This window comes from Psammomys obesus, unplaced genomic scaffold (genome assembly GCF_907164565.1).
Source record: "Psammomys obesus unplaced genomic scaffold, mPsaObe1.curated_primary_1811, whole genome shotgun sequence".
NCBI lineage: Eukaryota > Metazoa > Chordata > Mammalia > Rodentia > Muridae > Psammomys > Psammomys obesus.
The window spans coordinates 5,670,614-5,696,383 of NW_026596131.1; the positions used below are offsets into that span (position 1 = coordinate 5,670,614).

Genomic DNA, 25,770 nt, shown 5'->3' on the forward strand with positions numbered 1-25,770 from the left:
TACTGATTACCCAGAAGTGAAACCGATGATCCAGAACCTGGTGACCCTTTGAGAAATGATGGTTAATGATGCCATAAGACAACTCAGTATAAACCATGGAAACAGACCTTGGCTCAAGCACAGCCTTAGTTTTGTCAGTGAGGATAAGGCATTGACAGGTGATCTAAAATTTCTAGGTTCAAGCACACACTGTCTCCAAATATTGAAATTCATGGTAATTACTCTTAAAAATACTTTTGCATTGTTTTTATTATGAACATAGGTCACTTTTAAACATTCAAAGGAAACAGAAGCCATTTAGAGTGGAAGAGTTCATTTAGGAGAACAGTGTTAGTTTTGGTGTTTATAAATCCTCAAAGGCTTGTTTTCATTCAGCTTAAACAGACATCTCTCTTTATAACGGTCTGATTTATAAACCACTGAATGTCCCAGATCTCAATTGCTTTCCCATCAGCCATGTTCCCTTCTTTCCATGATACTAGATCTCGTCTCCCAATACATTCCCAATGTGATTTTCATTAGCTTCCTTTGTAGTTAGGGTAGAGATGAGCCATCCCATCCCAGCCAAGGAAGAACTTTCTATGAACTGAGGAAGAACAGGCTCTCTTTCTCTTCTTTCTCTCTCTCTCATAGCATAAGTACAGTATTCAATACACTCTGTGATCAGCTACATTGTGAGAAACTAAACCCGCATCTGATATCCTAGGGATAGCAGATGGTGGAAATAACAGGACTTGGGGCATGGAATGGCAGCCTTCTCCTCCCCTTACTTTTCAAGCTTCTGAGGAAAGCTGGGTCTGTTTGTGCCTTTTACACTTTCCACACAGGACATGGTACGATCGTTTCTAAACACTGTCGTAGGTGAGGCTGGCTCAACAGTCTCGGATCCCTGGATGCCAGTTGTTATCAAGTAAAACCTTGCAGCGAAGGACCACAATGCAGTTTTGCAATTTTATTTCATGTCATTATATTTTGTTGCCTTAACTATGGGGGGGAATAAAGGCGTTTTAATATGGCTCACTGGTTTCTCTTTTTCTTGACGGTTGTCATTCTTTCCCAAGCTCAGCTCTTTGGGAGACAGGGGTAAATCCTGGAGATTCATGTCACTGAGGGATGAAGAACTTATTCTCTGCGTATGAGAACTCATGGGTAGGTCTCGAGGCAATACCAGCTTTCGCATTTCCTACAAGGGGAGAGGAATCAGGATGAGAGAAAGCATGGGGGTTGAGAGCACTGGGGTTGACATCACCAAAGGGAGCTGCTAATGGGATTGCCCTGTTGAAACTCCCCAGGTTCAAACCCTGACCTTGCTACGGAATACTAACAGCCGCAGACTGTTTTTCTACCTAAATGTCATTTGTGGAGAGTGAGCATGATGCTCATTTGTCAGAGTGCATGAGAAACTGAGTTTCAGTGCCTCACCTGGGTGGTAGTTTGAGTGAGAAATGGCCTCAATGGGCTCATGTATTTGAACACTCTTAGTGGTGCAGTTTGGGGAGGCTGTGGAACTGTTCCGAGGGGGAGAAGTACATCACTTGAGGGGGGAGGGTGGACTCTGAGAGTTTATGGCCTCACTCCACTTCCTGTTCTCTCTTTCTGCTCCCTGTGTGTGGAAAAATGTCCCCAGCCAGTTTCCTGTGGCCACCATGCTGCGGCATCCCTGCCAACATGGCCTCTGCCCTCTGGAGCCGTAAGCCCCAAAGAAACCCTTTCTTCCTTATGCTGTGTTTTGTCAAAGCATGTTCATCACAGCAATAGAAAAGTCACTACCACATGACATGTAAGAACTTAACAGGCAGGCAATGTTCCTTCTAGCACAGCAGAGGTAGTCTCTTCCCACAGGGAAGGCATCCATTTCTAGGGACTTGTTCTGCATCAAGACCCTGTGTGTGTGTGTGTCTGTGTCTGTGTGAGTGTGTGTGTGTGCATCCATGGGTACACGGAAGCCGGAAGAGGGTGGTAGATGTCCTGCTGCATTATTCTCTTGAGACAAAGTCTCTCATTGAACCCATAGCTAGACTGATATTCACTAAGCTCCAGAGATCCTCCAGTTTCTTCCCCTTCCTGCCAATAATGCTAGAGTTAGAGGCATGGTGGGGCCTTTTTTATGCAGCTTTTTTATGCAGATGCTTGGGAATTTAAACTCAGGCCCTCATGCTTTCACAGCCCAGTGAGTCATCTTTATAGCCCCTGGAATCTACATTTTAATCAGTCTGTTCAAATAGTGCAAGGACACACACTCAAATTTTTGGACCACAGGAATGTATAACTGCCCCCCCCCCTTCCCAGTCTATTTCTTTCCTTGAAATTATCTCCTCTCTGAACATCAAAGCTGCAGCCACTGCCTTCTAATCTTCCCCTGGACTTCTCTGACAGGTCATTGTTCCCCACGATGTGAGAGGCTGATGTAGTAGTGGATGGGAGGATGAGTCTCGACTCTTCACCCCCCCCCCTCGTTCTGTGAGTTGGCGGTGAGCAAAAGCAGAAGGAGCAGATTTCTCAGGAGAACAGACGCTTGCCATGCTAAGATACTGAGCTCTGGGGTTTAGTTGTAAGTCTTTGTTATTCAGCATTACTGGGGTCAGAACTGACTAACACACTCCTGAAAAGAACAAAGGACCCACTGAGGTTTGGCACAGGCGCCCCCCCCCCCCAGCAATGACTTAATCTGAAACTCACCGTGGTAGCCAGAGCCTGGAAAGGAGAGAAGAGCTGCCCAAACGGATAGCACTTGTGCACGCTGATGTCACCAAAGCGGCTGCGCCGTTCCTTCCAGCCTGCCAGTCTCTTCTCTGTCTTCATGTCCAGAAGGTGCCGGAAAGGACCCTGCTGGGGCAGACGGGCCATCCTAGCCTGCAAAGAACAAGTTACCATGGACACGTCGTAAGGCGAGCTGCACCCTACAGCAGGCGGCTCTTGTTCGTGCCCTTGTGGATGAGATGGACTTTTGCCTTCTGCTGACTTGAGAGATGGAGAAAAGAGCCATGCCCTCCACTTGCTGCCAGGAGTCTGGTGCCGTGCACCGGGAGCACTGACTGAGCTCCATCGCAAACTGTACCAATTTGCTATGGGACCTTGACTCTTCACCCAGCTCCATGAGGACTATTATCAGCGTTCTTTACCCCAACTCTTGATGTGGCATAACTAGATGAAAAGTGACATACTGGGCTCAGTTTTACAGTAAAGTGTTTGCTGTGCCTGCGTGAGGCTCTGAGTTTGGATACCCAGCACTCAAGTAAAAAGCTGGATATGCAGTCACATGGCTGTGCAGTCCTGGTACTGCATCACCATGCCAACAAACCCTGGGCATATCTGTGGGCCATTTTCTTTTTTTTAATTATTATTATTATTATTATTTACTAATTACAATTTATTGACTTTGTATCCCAGTTGTAGCCCTGTCCCTCATCCCCTCCCAATCCTGCCCTCCCTCCCTCTTCTTCTATGCCCCTCCCCCAGTCCACTGATAGGGGAGGTCCTCCTCCCCTTCCCTCTGACACTAGCCTATCAGGTCTCATCAGGACTGGCTGCATTGTCTTCCTCAGTGGCCTGGTAAGGATGCTCCCCCCTCGGGGGGGGGGTGATCAAAGAGCCAGCCACTGAGTTCATGTCAGAGACAGCCCCTGTTCCCCTTACTAGGGAACCTGTGGGCCATTTTCTACATTAGATGGAGTGGGAAGACCCACCCTAAATCTGATATTGTTCTGTGGGCTGGGATCCTGGACTGAATAAAAAACAAAGGTATCAAAGAAGCAACATTGCTTCATACTTTTGCAACCAGGCTTTCCTCCCCATAGTAGACTATACCCTGAACTGTGAGCCAACATAACACCCTTCCCCCACAACTTCATTGTACCAGCTATTTTGCCACAGTAATTAAAAAAAATTACTCATATGCTTTGCCTCCATGTTTTTTCTAGTTTCTGGCTATATTAACCTCATCTCAATTCTCTCTTCTTGCCTTACCCATTTGGACTATCAACAGTTCCCAAATTCTTCTGGAACAACGGGAGTTTCCCTTATGCAATTAATACCTCTTCTTGATCTGTCCACAGGCAGCCAGTGGGGGAGTATCTCCTCACTGGGAGACTTTTCCCAGGAACACTTGGCTCCCTTGTAAATGGAGGAATCTCAGAAACTATCTTTATCCACATCTTGAATTCTTTTTGTTTCCACAAAGCCAGGGATATGGCCAGTAACTGAGATTGGTGGCTGATGGCTTTGTGCTGCTGGCAGCTGAATGTCCCCCTCCTTCCAACTAGGCATCTGACAGGGTGAGGGTGTGCTGGGGAATGGGAGGCTGGACTCACCGCAGGAACTTGGTTCCAGGGAGGGAGTTAAACCACATCCTGTCTCCCACATGGCAGAAACTAAGACCATGTTTTGTTTCTTCCAGCACTGACCAAAAAAAAAAAAAAAAAAAAAAAAAAGACAGTGTATGGCGAGTGAGATAGCCACCCTGGAAGCAGGACACAGGAGCAGACAAACATCAGAGGCCAATAGGACCTCAGAGATCAAGCCTTCTTCCTTCCTGGATGGGGAAACTGAGACGCAGGTGAAAGGGACTTCTCTAGGTCCCGTCTCCTTCTCCAGCATCAGATTTAAGTGTCTACATGTGGCTTCGGGGTAGAGACTCTTTCAAAGGAAGGATGTTCTCAGGGTTTACCCGCTTGTTGACAACGGACAGAGATCAACCTCGTCAGCCCTGATGAGAGCTGACCTCTTGCAGAGCTCTCTCCGCAGTGAAAAATGAGTGAGCCTTCCGTCTCTCACCACCTCCAGCTCTGCTGTTTCCCCCAACTTGTCATGTTGACTTTCTTTAGAAGACTCACCATCACCACCATCACCATCATCCTCATCACTACCAGCACCACCAACACCCTGTTACCACCATCGTCACCCTCATTGCCACCATCATTCACCATCGTTGTATTTTTAGTACAGGACCCAAGTTTACATCTTTTCTGATGACATCCTACCCATCCTTAGCTTCCATTGTTCTCTTGCCTTTCCCTTACTCCTCCCCACCAATCCCATCTTCTAAGGCCCTGATTTTGTATTCCTATCGCCTCTGCTGGGAAATGATTCTGAACTCTTAACTGAGTTAGCTTGCCTCAGGACTCTTACAGCACTCTCTCGAAGGGTCTGTTACGGTGTGATACCGCTAATGTCTCTCTGTTTGAATCTGTTCCAATCAGACCATAAGGTCCTTGTGAGCAGGACCTGTGTTTTACCCACCTATATACATGGCTTACTCATCGGGTAACAAGTTCCCCACAGAAATTTGTCAACCAGGTGAGTAATTGTATTTGAATTTTTTAAAATATATATTATATATTTCTATATTATCTAAATAGATACATTATGTAAATATATGTATATAAATATAATATATAAAATAGGTATTATTATATATATATATTTCTGGAATATATATGTATATATGTGTGTGTGAGTGTGTATGTGTGTATTAGGGATAAAGATTCAAAATAATTTTGAAGTGTTAGAGAAACACGTTTCCCACAAAATGAAATGTACCTATTACCTTTGGGAAAGACAGTTAACCCATCAATGGCAGGAAGGACAAGAGGGCTTCTGGGGCATCAAGAGGTAAAGACCTTAAGCAGTAGACACACACACACACACACACACACACACACACACAGCAGCAGCAGCAGCAGCAGCAGCAGCAGCAGCAGCAACAGCAGCAACTCAGGACATGGAGGCAGAATCGAGGAACCCCAGGGTGGAAAATGCCTCCTGGAACTTCAGAGAACTGTGCACTCTGGAGAGATTTTTCTTTTGTGATGCTTACACTTCATTTTCACACCCGCACACTGGTGGGTGGGTGACAGGGTGGGGGTGGGGATTCTGGTGTGAGTCAAAACCACTCACTCCTGCCTGATGCACTCCCACCCCAAGCCCCTGCTCCTCCTTTCCTCAGCTCACCCTTCTGTGGGGATACATCTTCTCAGTCTGCAACGGGTAAGAAGAGAGAGGACTCACGTCGTACATTCGGAAACTCTTTGCTGTAGGAGAGGGTGATCCACGATTTCGTCCTGTGGCTTTGCTGTCACTCGCTCCTGAGGGGATCAGAGGTGGATTTATAGGTCCCAGGGGGGTGGGCAGCTTCCAATCTGTTTCAAATAAGCAGGAAGAGAAAGGCTGTATTCCAGGATCCCTGATCTGGTGCCTCCTTCTTTCCTAGCATGAGCGGGGTTAAGTCTGTGGTGTCTGACCACAAGAGCATGGCAAGAACGGACAACACACCATCCACCAAGAGCCGAGAATGAGAATGGCAGCTGTGGTGGGGATGTGTGCCGGCCAATCTCTGTTGCCAGCTATGCGAAATCACTAGCCAGTTGGCACTAAGGTGAGGGATTGTCTTGATCACATAATTTCAAACAGAAAGACTGACCCTAAATGTGGGTGACAGCCTCTGGTGGCAGTCCATATGGACACGGTAGAAAGAAACGGCTTACTACCTGCCTGCTCCCACACTCACTGTCAGGTTCACCTAGCTGGTTTGGGGACATTCTTTCATCGATATCAGAACCAACTTCTTTGGGATTCTGATTTAGACAGAAGACCAGCAGCTCTTCGGGGATCCTTCCAGGCCTTCAGCGCCCTGTTGGGACTGCTGAGGCATTCAGCCTCACGGACTGAACACCCTCTGCACTCTTGTCATCTCCAGTGTGAGGCAGCCATTGTTGGACGGAAAGGACCACGTCCTTTAGCCAAGCTAATAAATCCCTCTTTAATGCAGGTACTGTTCCTTTAGAGAATCCTGGCTAACAAAGGGTGCCCTGTGAGTCCTAGGTGATGCCTGGAAGCTCTGAAAGTGCGCCTCATCAGGAAGCTGCTCTGCTGCAGTTCTGTTCTGTGAGCTGAGTGGATTCAGGGGGGAGTTACTTGGATAGAGAACATCACTGGGGCTCAAGCATGGTTGTTCAATCAGGTCAGTTAAGGAGCCAATTGTGTAAACCCTTCCCTGTGCTGCATGGATGCAGAATTCTCCTACTGTAATCCAGATGCTGATAAACCTTCTTCTCAAAGGCCAGATGGTAAACACCTTAGGATTCGTAGGCCACATGGCTTTGTTTTGTTTTGTTTTGTTTTGTTTTGTTGTATTTTCAGCTACACAGCATGTCTATTGGAGCATAGAAACAGCTTTGGTTGGGCCTAGGTAGTTGGTTCAGTCGGAAATGTGTTCATTGTGCAATCATAGGAACCCAAGTTTGATCCCAGAATCTGCATTTAAAAAGCCAGGTGTGGTGGTGGTGAAGGTCTGTTATCCCAGGGATGGGGAGGCAGAGACAGGGGGATTCTTGGGGCTCGCAAGCCAGCTAGACTAGGTATATGGGTGAGCTCTGGGTTCAGTGAGAGACTCTATCAAAATAAGGTCAGGAGTGACTGATGAAGATGCACTGGTCTTTACACCCATGCTCATGTGAGCGCGCACACACACACACACACACACACACACACACACACACACACATCCATGCACATAGCTGTGCTTCTAGAAGACTTTTCTTGTAGATACAAATATTTGATCTTAACATAGTGTGTGTGTGTGTGTGTGTGTGTGTGTGTGTGTGTGTGCACGCGCGCAGGTGCCTGTGTGTGTGGATATGCATAGAGGACTACCTTGGCTGTGATTCCTCAGGTACTATCCGTCAATTAGGCTAGGGTGGCTGGCCAGCAACATCTAGGAATATACTAGTCTCTGCCTCTGCAGTGCTGGGATTATAGAGGCATGCTGCTGTTCCTGACCTTTTACATGAGCGCTGGGAATGCAGGTTCCAGTCCTCTTGTTTTCGAAGCAAACATTTTACCTACTGAGCCCTCTCTCCAGCCCCAGCTCCTTCACATTAAAGACGGAATCAAGGATGCTAAATCCCAAAGTGAATGCTCTCATTGTCATGATCCGTACTCAACCCTTCTCATGCTGGCCAGCTTTGAATTTCCTAGATGTATTTTAGCCCCAAAGGACGAAGGAGGGGATTATCTGTTCTCCCACACATGAGCACCAATGGGTGAGGAAGGTCACTTCATCCCTTAGATTTTCGCTCAATGTTTCCTCTAGTGGGCCAGTCCTGCTCTCAGCTGTTGCTCATTCATTTCCTTTTCCTCCACGGAAGGAGCTGCTGCTGGAGAGGGCCAGGGCTGCCGTGTGCTTCACTGGCCAGGGGTACTATGTACCATGTCTTTCCTCGACACCCCCTACAGGCTGAGTGGAGGCCTTGCATTTCTCAAAGGATTCAAAATCAGAGAAAGCAAGCTTCAACAGAGCAGTTCCCCTTAGATGCCAAAGTATAGGTATAAAAACAGGACTCAGCATCGGTCTTCCTGGGTCTGCTAAAACATTTGAGGCTACGGTCAGCTCTGGAATGCCGGCAGCAGTCTTTTTCTTTTACCTTTCCTTTGGGTCTGTGTTCCTGGGTGTTCACAAGTGTGCAGGTACATGGGGAGGACGGTGGTCACTCTTAGGGGTTCTTGCTCGGGTACTGTCTACCTTTGTGTTTAGGCAGGATCTCTCACTGGCCTGGGACTTGCCTGTTAGGCGAGGCTGTCTGGCCTATGAACTCCAAAAGTCCATCCTTCTCCTCCTGCTCGTGTTGGGATTTTAGATGCATGCTGCCATGGATTGCACAGGTCCTCACGCTTGCATAGCACACACTTGGTTGACAGGCGTCTCTCCAGCTCTGAACATTTTCATCGGCGGGAGTGAGGTGATGGTTGGGCCACCATGGTTTAGTGGGCTCCCTGGTATTTAACGGATTCGAAATAAATGTCTGGGAAACGAGGACATGGGGTAAAGACCATGAAGAGGGTTGTCTGAGCAGAAACTCGGCTTTCCTTCCTGCAGCTTGGCCTCCTGTGCTGCCTCTCGGGACTTTGCAGAAGTGTGTGCTTTGGCTGGAGGGACTCCCCCCTTAAGCCCCAGGTACCTGAGTACACATGGCTTTCCATCTAAAATGTCTTCCACTGGCTCACCATTATCTTAAAAGTGGTATCCAGCCTCTAGGGGCTTTGCTGAAGCCTCCTTAGGCAGTAGATACTGGCATCGCTTGGACTCAGGGACTCTCCCTTCAGCAGGCAACAGGGTCAAGACCTCCCAGATTGGGATGTACTTTTGAGTGAAGGGATGAAGGGGCAGAGGAGGCGGTGGACGCCGTGTTGCTCTTTGTTTCTGTGAGATAACCAGGACATATGGGTGATTTTAAAATTCCTTCTTTAGTAATGATTTTTAGGGGGGTCAGAGGAAGGGGAGGGATGAGGGAAAGATGCGGAGAGGCCATTCTCTGGAAGTGATTAAACCCCGGAGATAACACACACTGACATAGAAAACTGGAAAATTTTGAAAGATTTGTTTATAACCTCAAAATTAATCCCATGTCCTTGGTGCTGAAAATACTTCTCTTTGGGCACTGAAAAGGCACCTCCCTGCTTAACTCTGAGCTCTTTAAAGAAAAAATATCCTTCTACTGAACTATTCTTTTCCTTCTTAAAAAAAAAAAAAACACTAAATATTGAACTCAGGCCCTAATACACACTTGGCAAGTACTCTACCACTGGGCTGCACCCCCACCTCTTTTTTTTTTTTTTTTTGAGAAATTGCCTCACTGTGTAGTAAGGCTACAAGAAAAAAAAAGTCATTAACGTGCCTGCATAAGCTGCCATGCCCGTGTATATGGAGGCCAGAGGGCATTCCCGTGCGTCACCTCTGGTTCTCCATCACCTTTGAGGCAGGGTCTCTCATTTGCTTGGAGCTCACCAGTTAGGCTATGCTGGCTGGTCGGCAAGTGTTAGAGAACCTCCTGTCTGCACCTCCCCAGTGCTGGGAGTCCCAGTGTGCACCACCACACCTAGCACTTTCTGCACTTCTATGGGGGATCTGGGGGAATTGAACTTGGGTCTTCATTCTCCCAAGGCAAGTTCTTTATGGGCTGAGCCATCTCCACAACCCTTTAGAGATTTTAGTGTTCAGGATAGGGGTACTGAACTCCCGCTGGCTAGAGTAGCAACGCTCGGTCCTGGCAGTATGTTGGAGCCTCTCACGGAGCTTTCAAAAAGACCAGTGCCCAGGTTCATCCATGCCCATTGCACCTGAGTTTGGCTGAGTGGTGCTTTGGACAAGCCTCCAGGTGATTTCCAGCCGGGCGGCAGGAGGTCATACACTACCCAGTTAGAATCAGACGCTGGCAGCCAACTAGATGGTACTCTGATTGCAAGCTAGGAGCTGACCAGGGGCTTTTGAGGGTGGAGATGATAACTCTATGGATTATAGTATTTGACTGGTGCAAACTCTTCTTATTTCTGACAGTGGCTCCCATATGACAAGAAAACACTGTTTTGATTTTTTTTTAAATATCAAAAAGTCATTTGGTTGTATTAAAGCTTTAATGGTTCTTGCCAACTTTTGCATCAGGGGAAAGCTATTAATGCCAGAGAAACACTGCATTTTTTTAATGTTTTAATTTAATTTTGTTATTGTTACTCTCAATAGTAACAATAGTTACTATTTGTACTATTTACTCAATAGTACAATTTGTTATTGTAACCCAGGCTGGCCTCAAACTCTCCATGTCCCTGAGGTTGGCCTGGAGCATCTGACCCTCTTTTGTCTACCTACCAAGTGCTGGATGACAGGCATGCATTGACACACCTGGCTCATGATTTCTTCTAAAACAGAGTCTATGTTAATACTGTTTGATTCCCTAGCTCCTGGCATGGACCCTGCCCTGTGGCTAGAGTATTCAGAATGACCATATGAGACATGACCTGAATCTACGTTATATAGGGTATGACAGGTAGAATTCTAAGGTGCCTACAATTTTAATGCTCTATGGTGCATGTTCTAAACACTCCACCTCCTTGGATGTGACCTGGGCTGGTGAATGTGGTGAACCAACATTCTAATGACTATCTACATGGCAAAGATGAAGGAATCTCCTAGTTAAAGACCCTACTAAGCTGACTCTAAAGTGATCAAGGAAGAGCTTATGGGGCCGGAGAAATGTCTCAGTGGCTAAGAGCACTTGTTGCTTTTCCGGAGGAAACAGCTTTGTTTCCTAGAACCCACACAGTAGCTAAGAACCATCTGGAACTCCAGTTCCAGAAGATCTGATGTCTTTTTCTGGTCTCAACAGGCATGGAACACATATGGTACACATGCCTACATGCAGGCAAAACACTTATACCCAGAATAAAAACAAACAAATAATGAGCTTATCTTGCAGGCCTGACCTAATTCAATGAGTCCCTTAGAAATGGCCTTTGGTTCAAAGCCTTCAAGAGACAAACCACCGGGAGATCTAAGTCTGCAAAGAGATGGACCTTGCCAAGAACCCAGAGCCACAAGTAGATGCCAAGGAAAGGAGTCAGCTATGCTCTGCCCAGTTTCCTGACCCATAAAAACTGACATAATTGGCATGTGTAGTTTTAATCCACCAGATGTGTGGTCATTTGCTTTGTGGAAAGAGGACTCTGTTACAGCAGTGGAGAGATAATAACACAGAGAGGTTAAGGGACTTGGCTAGAGACATGCATTGGAAGCTGATGGAGCTGGGAGGCAAGCCTCTACATTTCCTGCAGTATTTTGTTAACCACCACTCCACCATCAGCCTCCAGGAGAAGGCTCATTGGCACCAACCCTCTTGTTTTTTTTGGAAAATATAAACCAGGACAAACTAAAGCTGATTTTAAACCCTGCTGCTTCGCGAAATGAGTTGGAAGTAGAAGAAAGAGCTGCCAACTCAACACAGACCACACACACACACACACACACACACACACACACACACACACACACGGTAGCAGGGTCGGGGGGAACTAAAGGATTTGGTTACTGTCTGGACTGTCTTTGCAGGATGCTGGTTGTTCCAGGAATTGAGAAGCAACATTTGTGAGCAGATGTGTTTCCATGGTTGAGTCTAACTGCTACCTCATGCAAGGCCATGGTTGTCCCACACAACACCACACTATGGGGCACTGGAAAGCTCTGCTCTGTGGCTGCCTGTGAACTTGGAAAGGTCTCTTGACTTAATGGATTTTTCTTTTTAATGAATCAGTAATAATAATAACACTTGGTCAGCTCTGATTCTCATCACCTGTTCTCCTATCATTCTTGATCTTGACTATGCCATAAAGTGAGTGCTCTCTATATGAAGCCATTGCATTGATTTGCAGTTGGGATGATCCTGTGACACAGTTTTGGCTAGAGTGCAAGAAAAGTCTGGTGTGGAGAAGAGTGTCTTGGGAAGCTATTATCTTCTAGTACATAGCTAGAATATATAGGCCCATTTCATTTTCCAGTGTCTGTCTGTCCTTTTCCACCTGGTATGTGAATGTGATGTACCTCAGAGGTGACTGTCCATCTTGTGGATGTGAAGAAGAAAGCCATGGAAAGCTTGGGTCTCTGATGGCAACATGGAGACACCTAGCAGCCTTGTATACATTGTTTCAGGTATCTTGTCAAATTCAGGGAATATATTTCCTCTTTCTGTTTGTGATGTGTTATTTTTTAAAGAATTAAAAAAAATGGCAAAGTGCAAAAACTAGTTCATATATTTTGATAGTTGAATGATTCCTCCTTAGAGCTATACTGGATGTAAGAAAGAGACAAGCACTTCCCTTTCTCAGTACAGAGTCCTGAAGGGTATCGATATAGCGTGGGGTGAGGTGTAAGTATGCCCCAGATGGAATTTAACTGAGTTACAAGTCACAGAACAAGCATTAACAAGTATGGCCTCGTCAGAGCCATAGCACACCCAAGAACATGTTGCCTTTTGTAAAAGGCTCTGAGAAGAAACAGCCTGTCTGCCAGCAAAACAATGTCCTAAGGTAGGAGACGCAGGAGCGGGAACAAAGAGATGGGTCATTCTCGCTCATCCCAGTCACAGCAGAGTCTCTGAAATCATCTCCAGTGTTGGCTGCAGGAGGCACCTGAGTTAAATGTGGCTCATTAATGGAGTATTGTGAAGAGGGTAGAGGAAAATAAAACTTATCTGTCCTTTAGTGCCACGGTCATAGAGGAGGAACCAACTGTCTTTAAGAAGGATGGACCCAGCTGGGGACATGCAGTTGTTTTAAAATTTCATGTATTATGGGGCATGCTCATCTGGTTCTATACAAGTGGTATATGAGACTGATAATGGAAACTCCTGGGAGGTGGGTTTGGAGTTGGATTTAAGGAAAAACCTATTCCCATACCCTCCATGAAGGATTGTCATTGTAACAGAACCTAACAGAGCTGAAGGGAGGAAGGACTTATTTTGGCTCATAGGTTTCAAGTGTACAGTCCACTATAGCGGGAAAGGCATGATGGAGTTCTGAGTTCAGGAGTGTGTGTCTGGCACTCCTCACATCTCAGGGACCAGGAAACAGAGAGAAACTGGTGTATGAAAACTCCAGTTTGTATCACAGAAGACAAGGCTCCCGGGATCAGAGGCAAATTACCCAACACCACACAGCATGCTTATGGAGGAGTGTTCACTCTTCCTGAGTCTTGGAGCTGTCTACCCACCCTCCCCTTTTTTCCCAATGATCTGCTCCTTTCAGAAAAACAGTCATGCTCTGCTAAACGACCCAGCCTTAGAGTGAACATGTTCCAACAGGATGTGCAATTACACAATATTGGTCTGAAAGACGAGTTTTTCCCCGAGTCTGGATAAATGGAAGCAGGCTCTTTTGATCTGCAGTCGCCAAAGTTTTCCTTGATACACTCAAGCAGAAACATTCTAAGATAAGGTTATGGTTTCAGTTGTATCCAATACACAGCTCTGGCATGAGGGAGGACAGAAGACTCTTCAATCTGTCATTTCTGCCATTAGATCCCAAAAATTACTGTGGAAACTACACATTTCCAAGCAAACCCATTTCTTTTTTAATCATGCCTGACTCTGTCTCAGTCACACACACACACACACACACACACACACACACACTCAAATTTCATTTGAAATACAAACATTTCTGTAGGTAACTCATCAGTCAACGAAAGCCAGTCTTATTTCTACAGCTCATTGGCCTTAGAGCCAGCAAGGCCACCCATATGAATGGCCTTCTCCACTTGTCTTCCTCCACAGTATGTCAGACGTGGAAGATGAAGGGAGAGCAAGTTGGGAGACATGGAAACCTGCCTGAATCTGGCAAGAGCAACCATAGGAAACTTGCTTTGTAATTTCCTGAACATTTTGGATCAGAAGTGGGAGGACACCCCCAGATGGAAGAAGATTCTAATCACTTTCATGTGGGAGAAAAATAAGAAACACACAGCTTTGAAAGGGGTATAGTGAGTGGATTCTGAACTCAGGCTCAAGGATAAATGTTCCCCAAACGCTCCTTTCCTAGGGTGGGATTGACAGTTGCCTGAGAAGATTTATTGGTCCAGATGGGACCACCCGTGGATAGGAAGGATGCTCAAACTCCCATCCACGGAACTGTTCTCTGCAAAGACAGGGATGGTGTAGAGACTGGATAATGCATTATCTTCAAGTCTTTGACCATTTTTTTAAATTTGTTTTATTCTCCAGAATGTTTTCAGTTCTTGGAACAGTGCCTGATGCACCGTGGGTGCTCAGCAAGTATTTGCTGAGTGAAAGACAGAATGTGGCTTCCATCTGAAGCTCTGTCTGAAGTTCCCATCACTCAGTTGACTATTTAAATGATGCCCATAATAGAGGTAAGAAATCTAGAGGAACCTTGGTTTCTAAACAGAATTGGAGATAAAGATTTACTGAGAAGGCAGAAAAGCTGTGAGAGAGTCAATAGATGTGCATGTTATCCTGGAAAACTGGGGAATCATGGGAGACTCTTAGAAGGAGACGAACAGGATACGGGTGCAACTCTGAAGTGAGCATCTTTAAAGCGCTGATGATTTCTCACTTTCTTCACTTTAAAGCCAAAACATTTACTCCAAGATAAAGGGTCTCCCCTTCCTTTCCTTTCACCTTTGCCACAAGCCATCACTCTTGTTTGTTTCCCTTACAGTTCTTTATGAGGACCATGAAATGAGGTTTTGCCAGTGATCTGTTTTCTAAGTTCTTCCTTATCAGTGTTCATGTGTTCATAGCTCTAATGGACTGGAATGTCACTGTAGTGAGGAGTTTTCTGGGGACCAAAACTGTACCTTTTCAGAGAGCATTCAGCATTTTCATAAAATGAAACCCATTCTAGACTCTGTGTGGCTGGGCCACTGGAGGTCACTGGGAGAATTTGGCAAATGCATTTTGTCAATCTCATTAGCTCTAATAGCTCCATATTCATGACCAGGAGGCCTCTGTTTTCCAGATTGTAAATGAGGGTCACAGATAGCTATGTACCTTAAAAACACCTCCTGGATTGTCCCTCTGTCCTTGCAGCCCACTTAGCAGACCCATCATGCATTTGCAAAGAGTTTGATGCTAGAGAAAGACATGAAAAGGTAAAGAGAACTTGTCTCCCTCAAGCTCTCTCAGATTGGACCAGGTGGGTACCTTCGGGGTCGAAATACCTCACCTTTGGTGCTAAAGTAATTCTGTGGGTAGGTAACAGGTAAGTCTGAGAGGAAGGGACAAAAAGAGGAGAAAGGAGAATCTGCCAGAAGAACTGGGGCGCAGATCACCTGGCAATTCAGTGGCGAGAATGCTTGCCTAGGATGCAGAAAGGCCCAGGTTTGCTCCTCAGTGTAAACTTGATCTGGTGGTACATAGCTGTCACTCCAGAAGTGGGAGCAAGAGGATCTGGAGTTCAAGGACATCCTTTGTTACATAGCGAATAAAAGGTTAGTCTGTGGTAGAGGAGACTGTGTTCGTAAATATGTAAATGAATAAGCAAACAAACACAAATATAGACCACTGTCTCAAAAATAAATACATGAATAAAAAACCCCTTCATTAAAAAGGAAAAAAAAGAATTACAAGGGTAGAAAGGAAGGGCTGTGACGTGGCTCCATCTCAGCTGCCATACCCCTACTGTGCCTCTGAAGACACCTGCTGTTGGCACTGGGCAAGGTTTGCTCTTCACACTTAAAGAGAACTCTCATCAGCTAGTTGCTATTCTTTCTGTGGGACCATTTCTGGGATTCAGGTATGAACTCCAGTGGATCTGGAGGCTCCCTTAAGCATGGAGTACTCGACTCTCTACATGTAAAAGCAAACTAAGGGACAAAGAGATGTGGGCACCTTGCCAGAGCCCAAGTATCCCCAAAGCCCATGCTCCACATTCTTCCATCAGATCCTCTTCCTGAGAATTTGTTTTAATTAACTAAAATCTTGGCCAGCTGTGAACTCTGTGGGCCATATAAACAACCATCCTGGCAAGACATGCTCACTGGTACAACAGTGTCACTGCCACGAGAGTTAATGCCTGCCTTGCAAAAACCTAGCACCGTTATCAGTACAGTCAAGAGATGAGGAAGCTTCACCCCTGTTGGCTAACTTTTATAGTACCGAAAGGTGCTAATCATGATTCTGAGGAGAGATTAGACAACAGTCTTACAAGCTGTGAATTCTATGAGCTACAATAACTGGCCTGATAACACATATCCGTTGGTGCAATAGTAGCATGAATATCATAGGAGTATTCAGCCACTTTCATATCGGATTTAAGTCCCACTTTACAAGATGAAACTCATACTGATAAGCACCATTACCAGGCCAAGAACCTGTGTCTATACAAGCAATAGGCCCTCACAGAGAATGTACTACTATTATTCCGCTAAGTGGACATAATATTAAACCAACTCATAACGACTTAGCACTATATCTATAGATTATTGCATCTATAAACCCTCATCAGAGAAGTTTCTTTCTGCAGTTGCTGGTGACCAGCACATAGACTTATAACTGGTCAATGTTCACAGGATAAGAGTCTCTGGGGAACTCAGCCCTAAATGGAACATCCAAATTACACACCTCCTCCCAAGGCTCGAGGATCACTATAGAAGAGGGGACAGGAAGGTTCTAAGAGTGATAGGCAGTGGATGGTTAGATGGAAAGAGTGTTTTCCAGACACAACAGGGCAGTTTCACATCTGAGCCCACAGCAGTTGTGACGGAATGCATAAGACCTGTGCAAACCCCAAACAGAAAAAAAAAAATCTCTGCATGGAATGGGGAGGTGTACAAAATCCCACCCCTAGCTCAGGAGCTATTGGCAATCCATAGCTTCTGAAAAGAGTTAGTTCTCTTTAAGGATGTGACCTCAGGCAAGTTGACCATGCTCCATTGGGTGACTGCACACCCAAGAGTAGATAGACTACACAATTTGCCTCAATGGGTTATTTTATTTTTTAAGAAGACACACATTTGGGAGTGGTAAATCTGGGAAGAGGTAGGGAGAGAATTGGGGATGAATATGATGAAGTGAAGATACACTATGTGAAATACACAAAGAGGAAAATTACGTTTAAAGATAATATATTGTCAAACACTTCTATTCTTATGTTTGTTGTTCATGTTAGATAATTTGTCATAACAATGAAAAAATTAGGTGTAAAAGGAGCTTTTATTCACCTGTTTCAGTTGTTGTTTCAGAGGATTATTGCTTCTGTCTGCTATTCTAGGCCTAGACCTAGAAGCTTCTAGCCTCTGTGCACTCTAACGTAGGCCTAGAATGTTTTCAGACTCTGAGACTTACCACTTGAAAAGCTCACCCTTTATGGTGTGAACCTAACCAAGCAAGTCAAAGACTTGTATGAAAAAAAATTTCAAGTCTCTGAAGAAAGAATTAAAGAATATATCAGAAGATGGAAAGATCTCCCATGCTCATGGCTTGGCAGGATTAATATAGTAAAAATGGCCATCTTACCAAAAGAAATCTACAGATTCAATGAAACCCATCAAATTATCAACACAATTTTTTACAGACCTTGAAAGAAAAATTCTCACCTTCATATGGAACAACAAGAAACCCAGAATTGCTAAAACAATTGTCTACAGTAAAAGATCTTCAGGAGGTATCTCCATCCCTGATCTCAAGCTGTACTATAGAGCAACAATAGTAAAACTGCATGGTACTGGCATAGAAACAGACTGGTGGATCAATGGAATCGAATAGAAGACCCTGACATAAATCCACATACTTATGGACACCTGATTTTTGACAAAGATGCCAAAACCATTCAATGGAAAAAAAGACAGCATCTTCAACAAATGGTGCTGGTCTAACTGGATGTCTACATGTAGAAAAATGCAAATAGATCCATACTTATCACCCTGCATGAAACTAAAGTCCAAGTGGATCAAAGACCTCAACATAAAACCAGACACACTAAACTGCTTAGAAGAAAAAGTGGGGAAGAACCTTGAACTCACTGGCACAGGAGACAACTTCCTGAACAGAACACCAACAGCATGGGCTCTAAGAGCAACAATCAATAAATGGGACCTCGTGAAACTGAAAAGCTTCTGTAAAGCAAAGCACGCTGTCCTCAGAACAAAATGACAGCCTACAGATTGGGAAAGGATCTTCACCAACCTTATATCTGACAGAGGACTAATATCCAGTATATATATAAAAAAACTTAAACAGCTAAAAAAAAATATATCAAGTAATCCAATTAAAAAATGGAGTACAGAGCTAAACAGAGAATTCTCAATAGAGGAATATCGAATGGCAGAGAAACACTTAAAGAAATGCTCAGCCTCATTAGCCATCAGGGAAATGCAAATCAAAATGACCCTAAGATTTCACCTTACACCCATCAAAATGGCTAAGATCAAAAATTCAAGAGACAACACGTGCTGGAGAGGTTGTGGAGAAAGGGGAATTCTCCTCCACTGCTGGTGGGAATGTAAACTTGTACAACCACTCTGGAAACAATCTGGCGCTTTCTCAGACAACTAGGAATAGTGCTTCCTCAAGATTCAGCTGTCTCAAGTACCCAATAAGGACATTTGCTCAACCACATTTGTAGCAGCCTTATTTGTAATAGCCAGAAGCTGGAAACAGCCCAGATGCCCCTCAGGGGAGGAATGGATGCACAAATTGTGGTATATCTACACAATGGAATATTACTCAGCAATAAAAAACAAGGAAATCATGAAATTTGCAGGTAAATGGTGGGATCTGGAAAAGATCATCCTGAGTGAGCTATCCCAGAAGCAGAAAGATGCACAGGGTATATACTCACTCATATAGACATATAATATAGGATAAACCTACTAAAATCTGTACACCTAAAGAAACTAATCAAGAGGGAGGACTCTTGCTAAAATGCTCAATTCCTATCTAGAAAGGCAAAGAGGATGGACATCAGAAGAAGGAGAAAAGAAGGAACAAGTCAGGAGCCTGACACAGAGGACCTCTGAAAGGCTCTGCCCTGCAGACTATCAATGCAGATGCTGAGACTTATGGGCAATCTTTGGGCAGAGTGCAGGGAATCTTAGGAAAGAAGTGGGAAACAGTAAGATCTGGAGAGGACAGGAACTCCACAAGGAGAGCAACAGAACCAAAAAATCTGAGCACAGGGGTCTTTCCTGAGACTGATACTCCAACCAAGGACTATGCATGGAGATAACCTAAGACCCCTGCACAGATGTAGCCCATGGCAGTTCAGTATCCAAGTGGGTTCCATTGTAATAGGAACAGGGACTGTCTCTGACATGAACTGATTGGCCTGCTCTTTAATTACACCCCCCCCCCGAGGGGGAAGAAGCATTACCAGGCCACAAAAGAAGACAATGCAGCCACTCCTGATGAGACCTAATTGACTAGGGTCAGAAGGAAGGAAAAGAAGACCTCCCCTATCAGTGGACTTGGGGAGGGGCCTGTATGCAGAGGGTGGAGAATGGGAGGGATTGGGATGGGAAGAGGGAGGGAACCACAGGAGGGATACAAAGTGAATAAAGTGTAATTAATAAAGATTTTTTTTTTTTTTTTTAAAAAAAAGCTCACCCTTACTTGTTCTTACTGAACTCTGGGCTGGCTGGTTCAACTCAGCTGCTCTAGCTCAAACTCCTCTCTCAGATGATTTATTCAGAATGGCTTCTCTCTCTCTCAGCCCCTGAATTGCTCTGCTTGGCCTCAAACTAATTCCAGCAATCTGCTCTAATCTCCTGGCTCCTTCTCATTATCTGGCTCATTTCGTCTTTACCTGAGTTCTCTCTCTGCAACCTGTCTCTCTATTACTACTGTCCTGTAAAACTGCTTCCTCTCTCTCTGCATTGCTTCTTTAGTAGCATCCCTTTCCTCCCCCCCTGAGAGTTGAGTGTATCCTATTCTGTCAACTCTTTCTCTGATTCATCCCTCTTTCTGCTACTCAATTACACACCACTTTCAAACATGGATGTTTCCTCCTACAAATTAACTTTCTCTTCATTGTTTGGAATTAAACATGTATTCTACCACGCCTGGACCTAAGCTTTTCTTTACATGAAACTTGCTCTATACCAGGCTGGCCTTGAACTCAGATCTGCTTACCTCTGTGGCCTGGATTATAGGTATGTTTGCATTCTGGCCAGACCACACAGACCTAGAAGGTCCTTGGATGTGATCTCTTGTCAGAATAGCCATGTTCTGAATTAAAATTCCTCTACAACTAAGTAATATGAAAAACAGAGTATTTCTGCAGACTTGCTATTACAACACACACGTATACACACGCTACTACTACATATTGTATGTGATTAGTCTCATCTTATGATAAGCAACTTTTCCCTTGTCCTAGACGTGGCCCCCACATCCAGAGTCCTGTACTGTAAACCCCCGTGCCTGCAAGTACACCAGAGGTAGCCGCTCCTACCTTTCACATCTTTTCGTAGCTCTGTTTTGCTGAGAAAGGGTCCTTCCTCTGCAGCCTCGTTTTCTCCCGCCTCTTTATTTTTGCTCCCAGCACTATGGTTGTGCTCCGTGTCCTGCAGCATTTGACCTTGGGGTAAGTGGTGGCCTTCTGGAAGGTCTTCATGCTTTTTATTCTCCTTTTTCCTCTCCTGAGGAACCCTAAACGTGGAGAAAAATACGAGAATGAACCAGTGACCTATAAATGATTCATCCAGTGTGTGGTCAAGTGAGGAAGAGATTAAACTGGGAGCCCTAACTTCATGAAAAGTTATTCAGTGTGGATGGAAACATCTCCAAACATGGCTTCTTAGTGACTCCAAAGCACCCATCACCTCACTCAGCAAGTGTCCTACCATTTTTTCTGATCCAAGTCTGCTCACATCTCCATCCTCTGTTACTCCTAGTGATGTTTCAGACTCCCGAGCCTTGTGTGACTTGGCTCAGGTTTCTTGCTCTGTCCAGAATGCAGCAATCTCCTTCCTTCTGCCCACTGTATTCCTGTTTTCAGTCTCCTGGGAATACCTGGGGTACTTCCTTTGTATACTGTCCATGACTCCTCCCATTCCTGTCTCTGTCTCTTCTCTGGGCATCAATGCCTTGTGAGCAAATTCACTTTCATAACAACCAGCCACACTTAATGCTCAGGTCAGGTGTCTACTCTTTTATGAGATTGTAGGTTCCCTGAGGTTCTGCTTCTGCCTACTTTGAGCACAGGTATTTCTTTGTCATGGAGAGCTGTACTTGGCATGAGGTAGACAAATTATTTGATGAGCAGATGGGATCATACTGGGGGAGGGTAGAGAGAAACAAAATAAGTGATCCAAAATATTAACTCCAGGAGAGAGAGAGTTGAGGTATGCGTGTGTGTGTGTGTGTGTGAGAGAGAGAGAGAGAGAGAGAGAGAGAGAGAGAGAGCGAGACAGAGACAGACAGACAGAGAGAAAAAGAGAACTAAATTTAGGATTTAGAGTATTCTAGGCAAGTTTTCTACCCGAGAGCCTCACACTCACTATATATGTGAGGATAACCTCGAGCCTTCAGTCTTCCTGACTTTACCTCCTAAGTGCTAGGATTATTATGTATGTGATTCCATGTCCATTACTGTGGTACTCGGCACTGAACCCAGGCTTATCTTGTTTGCTAGGCAAGCATTCTACTAAGAGGGCCAATTCCCAACCCCAACCAGCATTTTTAATCGCTATTTTCATTTTCGATAGTGGGGTTTTGCTAACTTATCCAGGCAATTGAACTTGGAATCATCTTCCTTTAGTCCCCTGAGTAGCTGAGATTACAGGCCTGAACCACCCGGCATGGCTCGCATTATGCTTTCTTGATCAGCCCCAAATCCACGGTCATGACCAGAAAAATCAAAGGAACGCATTTCTATCTGAGAAGACTGTGTCTGGGATTGGTGGAGGGTGCCCTGGGGTTGAATCAGAGTGTTTTAGCACTGGAAAATGGTGTCTTGGGGTTGGATAGGCTCTTCTAGGAGTGGGTCAAGGTGTTCTGGGATTGACTCAGACTGTCTTGGGATTGGTCAAGGATGTCTGGGGGTGGGGCTAGGCTTGCCCAGGATTAGAGTTTTATAGGATTGAGTCAGGGTGTTCCATAATTGGGCTAAGGCTCAGAAGTTTTCTTTGATGTTTTGAGGTTAGTCCATCTGCAGGAATACTAAATGATAATATATTTCTTGGATTTAATTATTTGCTTTTCTGCCCAACCAAGGAAACTAAATTTGAACACCATCATCCTGGATGTGGTCAACAGGATTTAGAAATAACAGACTTCTGGATAGTCCCTTCTGTCCACATCTGTCTCTGAACTATCCATGGATACTGGACAGGAATGTGACAGTTTTCTCGAGCATGAAAATGTAAAAATCTGTACCACTTTTCTTTTATGAATTTGAACTTGGTTTCTGACATTGCGGTTTGCAAAGCCTAGGTTCCCTTCTGATGTGTCTCTTGTTTCTCTCCAAAGACCCAGTTTAGGCAATCCTGTATGCACAGTGGTGGGAGGCTAGGCATTTTTTTTTTCCAAAGGAAAAACAGAATTGTTAAGCTTAGAAAAACATATGCTCTGTGCCCACTCGCTAGACTCAACATTTCTAGCAAGCTGTGACATTTGAACTGACAACCCTGAGGCCTATTTTGGCACATTAAGGAAATCTACACTCAATAAATGATCACGCATTTCTCCAGTGGCCCCTTCCGAAAGTGCTCCATGCACCTCGAGATTCTTGTTTACAAAGCTACAGTGAAGCATTGGCAATCTACCTTATTAGGCACATATGCAAATGTATCTGAACCCACAGGACTCAATTAAGTCAGGCCTTGTCAAGAGAAATGGAGTCATCCAGGAGCTTCTGGGGAGCTGGGAGGCTCTTCCAGAGAGCAGCTACTGACACTTAAAAATTATGCTCATAAAATATTGATGAGAAAATAATAATTTCCAAAAAGCCCCAAAATCCAGTAACTAAGAGGTTGTGGCTAGATTTTCATCTCTCTGGAATTAAACATATTTATTACCACTCTTTCCAACGTAATCAGAAAACATTTTCTGGAATCTTAACAATAAGCTTTAAAAATTATTATTATTATAAGTTGATGTGGCTGCTTTCTTGTACATTATATGTACAAAGTAGTGATATTTCTTTATTTTTCTAATGCATGCTTTACTGAAGATGGCTCTATGCAATAACATTTATTTTACCTACTTATTTTTTTTGTAATTATCTGTTCTGTCCCCAAGATCTATGCCAGATGCTAAAAGTACAGCAGGACCAAGTTGGTAAACAAGCAAGCAAACAAACAAAAAAGCCAGGAAGGTAACTGTAGTTTATGGAAGGTGCCAGAAATCAGTACAGGAACTGCAGAGGGAGAAGCTGAAATCAGATGGTTGGAAAAGACCTTTCGGCAACAGGATTTAGAATAGAGACCCTGGAGCTCAAGGCGGCCCCCCAGATGGAAACTGGGGATTGCACAGCACACAGGGGAAACAATGTCTTTGAAGCAGAGTTTGAGAGCATTTGAGATACAGAGAGAAGCCATGTGGTCTGAGGGGCTGAGATGGGAAGTAGCATGAGATGGGGCTAAAGAGAGGCCGGAGCCAAGCACACAGGCCTTGTGGGTAACAGCTATGATCTTATATCTTATTCTGAAATCGTTGGAAACCAAGGGAAAGTGCCATGGCAGAATTTGCATTTTATGAAAATTAATCTGGTCGATCTTTGAAGAGCAGATTGAAGAGGAGAAGGATGAGACAGGAAGGAAGAGGTGGGAAGATTTGGTAGAGTGTACAGGACCAGTGTCACACGAGTTGGAGAAGGGAAGATAGATGATGGCTTTGGAGGTAGCACTGATGAAACTTCCTGATGCGTTGGACTGAGGGGTCTAGAGAAAGAAAGACTCAAGGGAGAGATGAGTGGATTTCTTTACATATGTGTGTGTTCATGTGTATGTTCTAGTGCGCAAGTCTCTGTGTATGCATGTATGTCTAGAAGCCAGAGGACAACTTCCTATGCCAGCTTCAGGAATTCTATCCAGTTCCTTTGAGACAGGGTCTCTTGCTGGCTGGTAACTTGCCAGTTCAGCTAGACTGGCTGACCAGTGAGTCCTAGGGATCCTGCTATTTTGAATGTTCCAGTATTGGAATTGTCGGCAAATGTCACTACACCCAGAATTTTTATGTGGGTTCTGGTGACCAAACTCAGACCTTCATGTTTACATGGAAAGCACTTTAACCACTGAGCCACCTCCCCAGCCCCATTGCCAGTGTTTGAAAGTGAGCAACGGGGGTTGTTGGTGTACTGGCTAGTGGGGAAGTCTTAAGAAAGAAGGATTTTCACAGGAAGGTGAGCTCAGAGCTTAGAGAAACCTGTTGCTAGTGTTATGAAGACATGAAACCTTTTGGCAACACACCATTTGAATGTAAAGTTTTGTCATTTGTTGCTGGAACTCTCAAAACAATGCTAGAAGTATTCAAAGAACAGGTCATAGAGCTTGAGACACCTAATCTGGGGCATTAGAGGTGATCCAAGGCTTGACAACATTTAGCAAATAATATAGCAGGTGTAAGTGTGTAATCACAGATTTCTTTTTCTTGCAGCTTGCCTGCTCAGATCTTGTTACTGCTTTTGAACTAAACATGCTCGAGGGCATGCAGGTACAGCAAGAGTGAAAGCTGTGCTGAAAAGGATGGACAGATCATCTAGAAAGAAAAAGAATGGTGATTCAAAAGAGAAGAAAATGAGCTGGCAAGATGTCTCAGTACATAAAGGTGCTTGCTGCTAAGTCTCAGGACTTGAGCTTGAATCCTGGGAACCATATGATGGAAGGAGAGAACAGATTCTCTCCTCCTCTTTTTCCTCCTCCTCTCTCTCTCTTTCTTTCTCTTTCTCTCCACCTCTCTCTCCCCACCAAATTAAAAAAAGTAATAAAAGGTAATAAGTAAAAAGCAGAGAGTGCTTGATATTCATAGATGACCCAATCCACATATTTAGCATTGTTCTTGGAGATTCAGGACACGTAGTTCAGATTTAAAAAAAAAAAAAAAAAAACCTACTCTTCAAAGTGAACATTTTACAAAAGGCAAAAGCTCCGAAGCCCTTCCTAGCATTCTTCATTGGAGCTGCTTCCGATTAGATTTCACAGGCCTGTTTGCTTTTCCGCCAGGCCGCCCACTTCCGAGGACTCACTGTCCTGTGCTCCACTTGCTTATCTCTGCTTCTGTTTGCTGTTCCGACAGTGTTCGCGGTGCTTCTAGGAAGCACAATAATTGGATAGTTGGTTAGCAGTTGGCAGAGCAGAATGCATAATTTTGGGGAGTAGAGAGGGCAAGACCTGGAAGAATGGATGGTTGCAAGGGGTTTCTGGTTTGTGCATTTAGAATCTCAGTGCTGTGCAGGGCTCTGCTCTCTATGATTGATATAATACACATAAGTTTGGGAGTGAGCCTGGGTTCAGTGCTTAGCTCTGCTGCTTTCTACTTTGTAACTTTAGGC

At 44.6% G+C, this 25,770-nt stretch overlaps 1 protein-coding gene across 1 annotated transcript in view; it reads right to left on the minus strand.

The window, feature by feature from the left end:
• Positions 1-952: 952 nt before the first annotated feature.
• LOC129665649 (uncharacterized) overlaps positions 953-25,770 on the minus strand; it is a 52,836-nt gene continuing 28,018 nt past the window's right edge. The window contains exons 2-5 of the mRNA XM_055592442.1: positions 20,731-20,927; positions 5,950-6,083; positions 2,680-2,853; positions 953-1,183 (exon numbers count right to left, since the gene is read on the minus strand). Of these exons, the coding sequence (XP_055448417.1) occupies positions 953-1,183; positions 2,680-2,853; positions 5,950-6,083; positions 20,731-20,927 (736 nt within the window). The remainder of the gene's footprint in view (positions 1,184-2,679; positions 2,854-5,949; positions 6,084-20,730; positions 20,928-25,770) is intronic.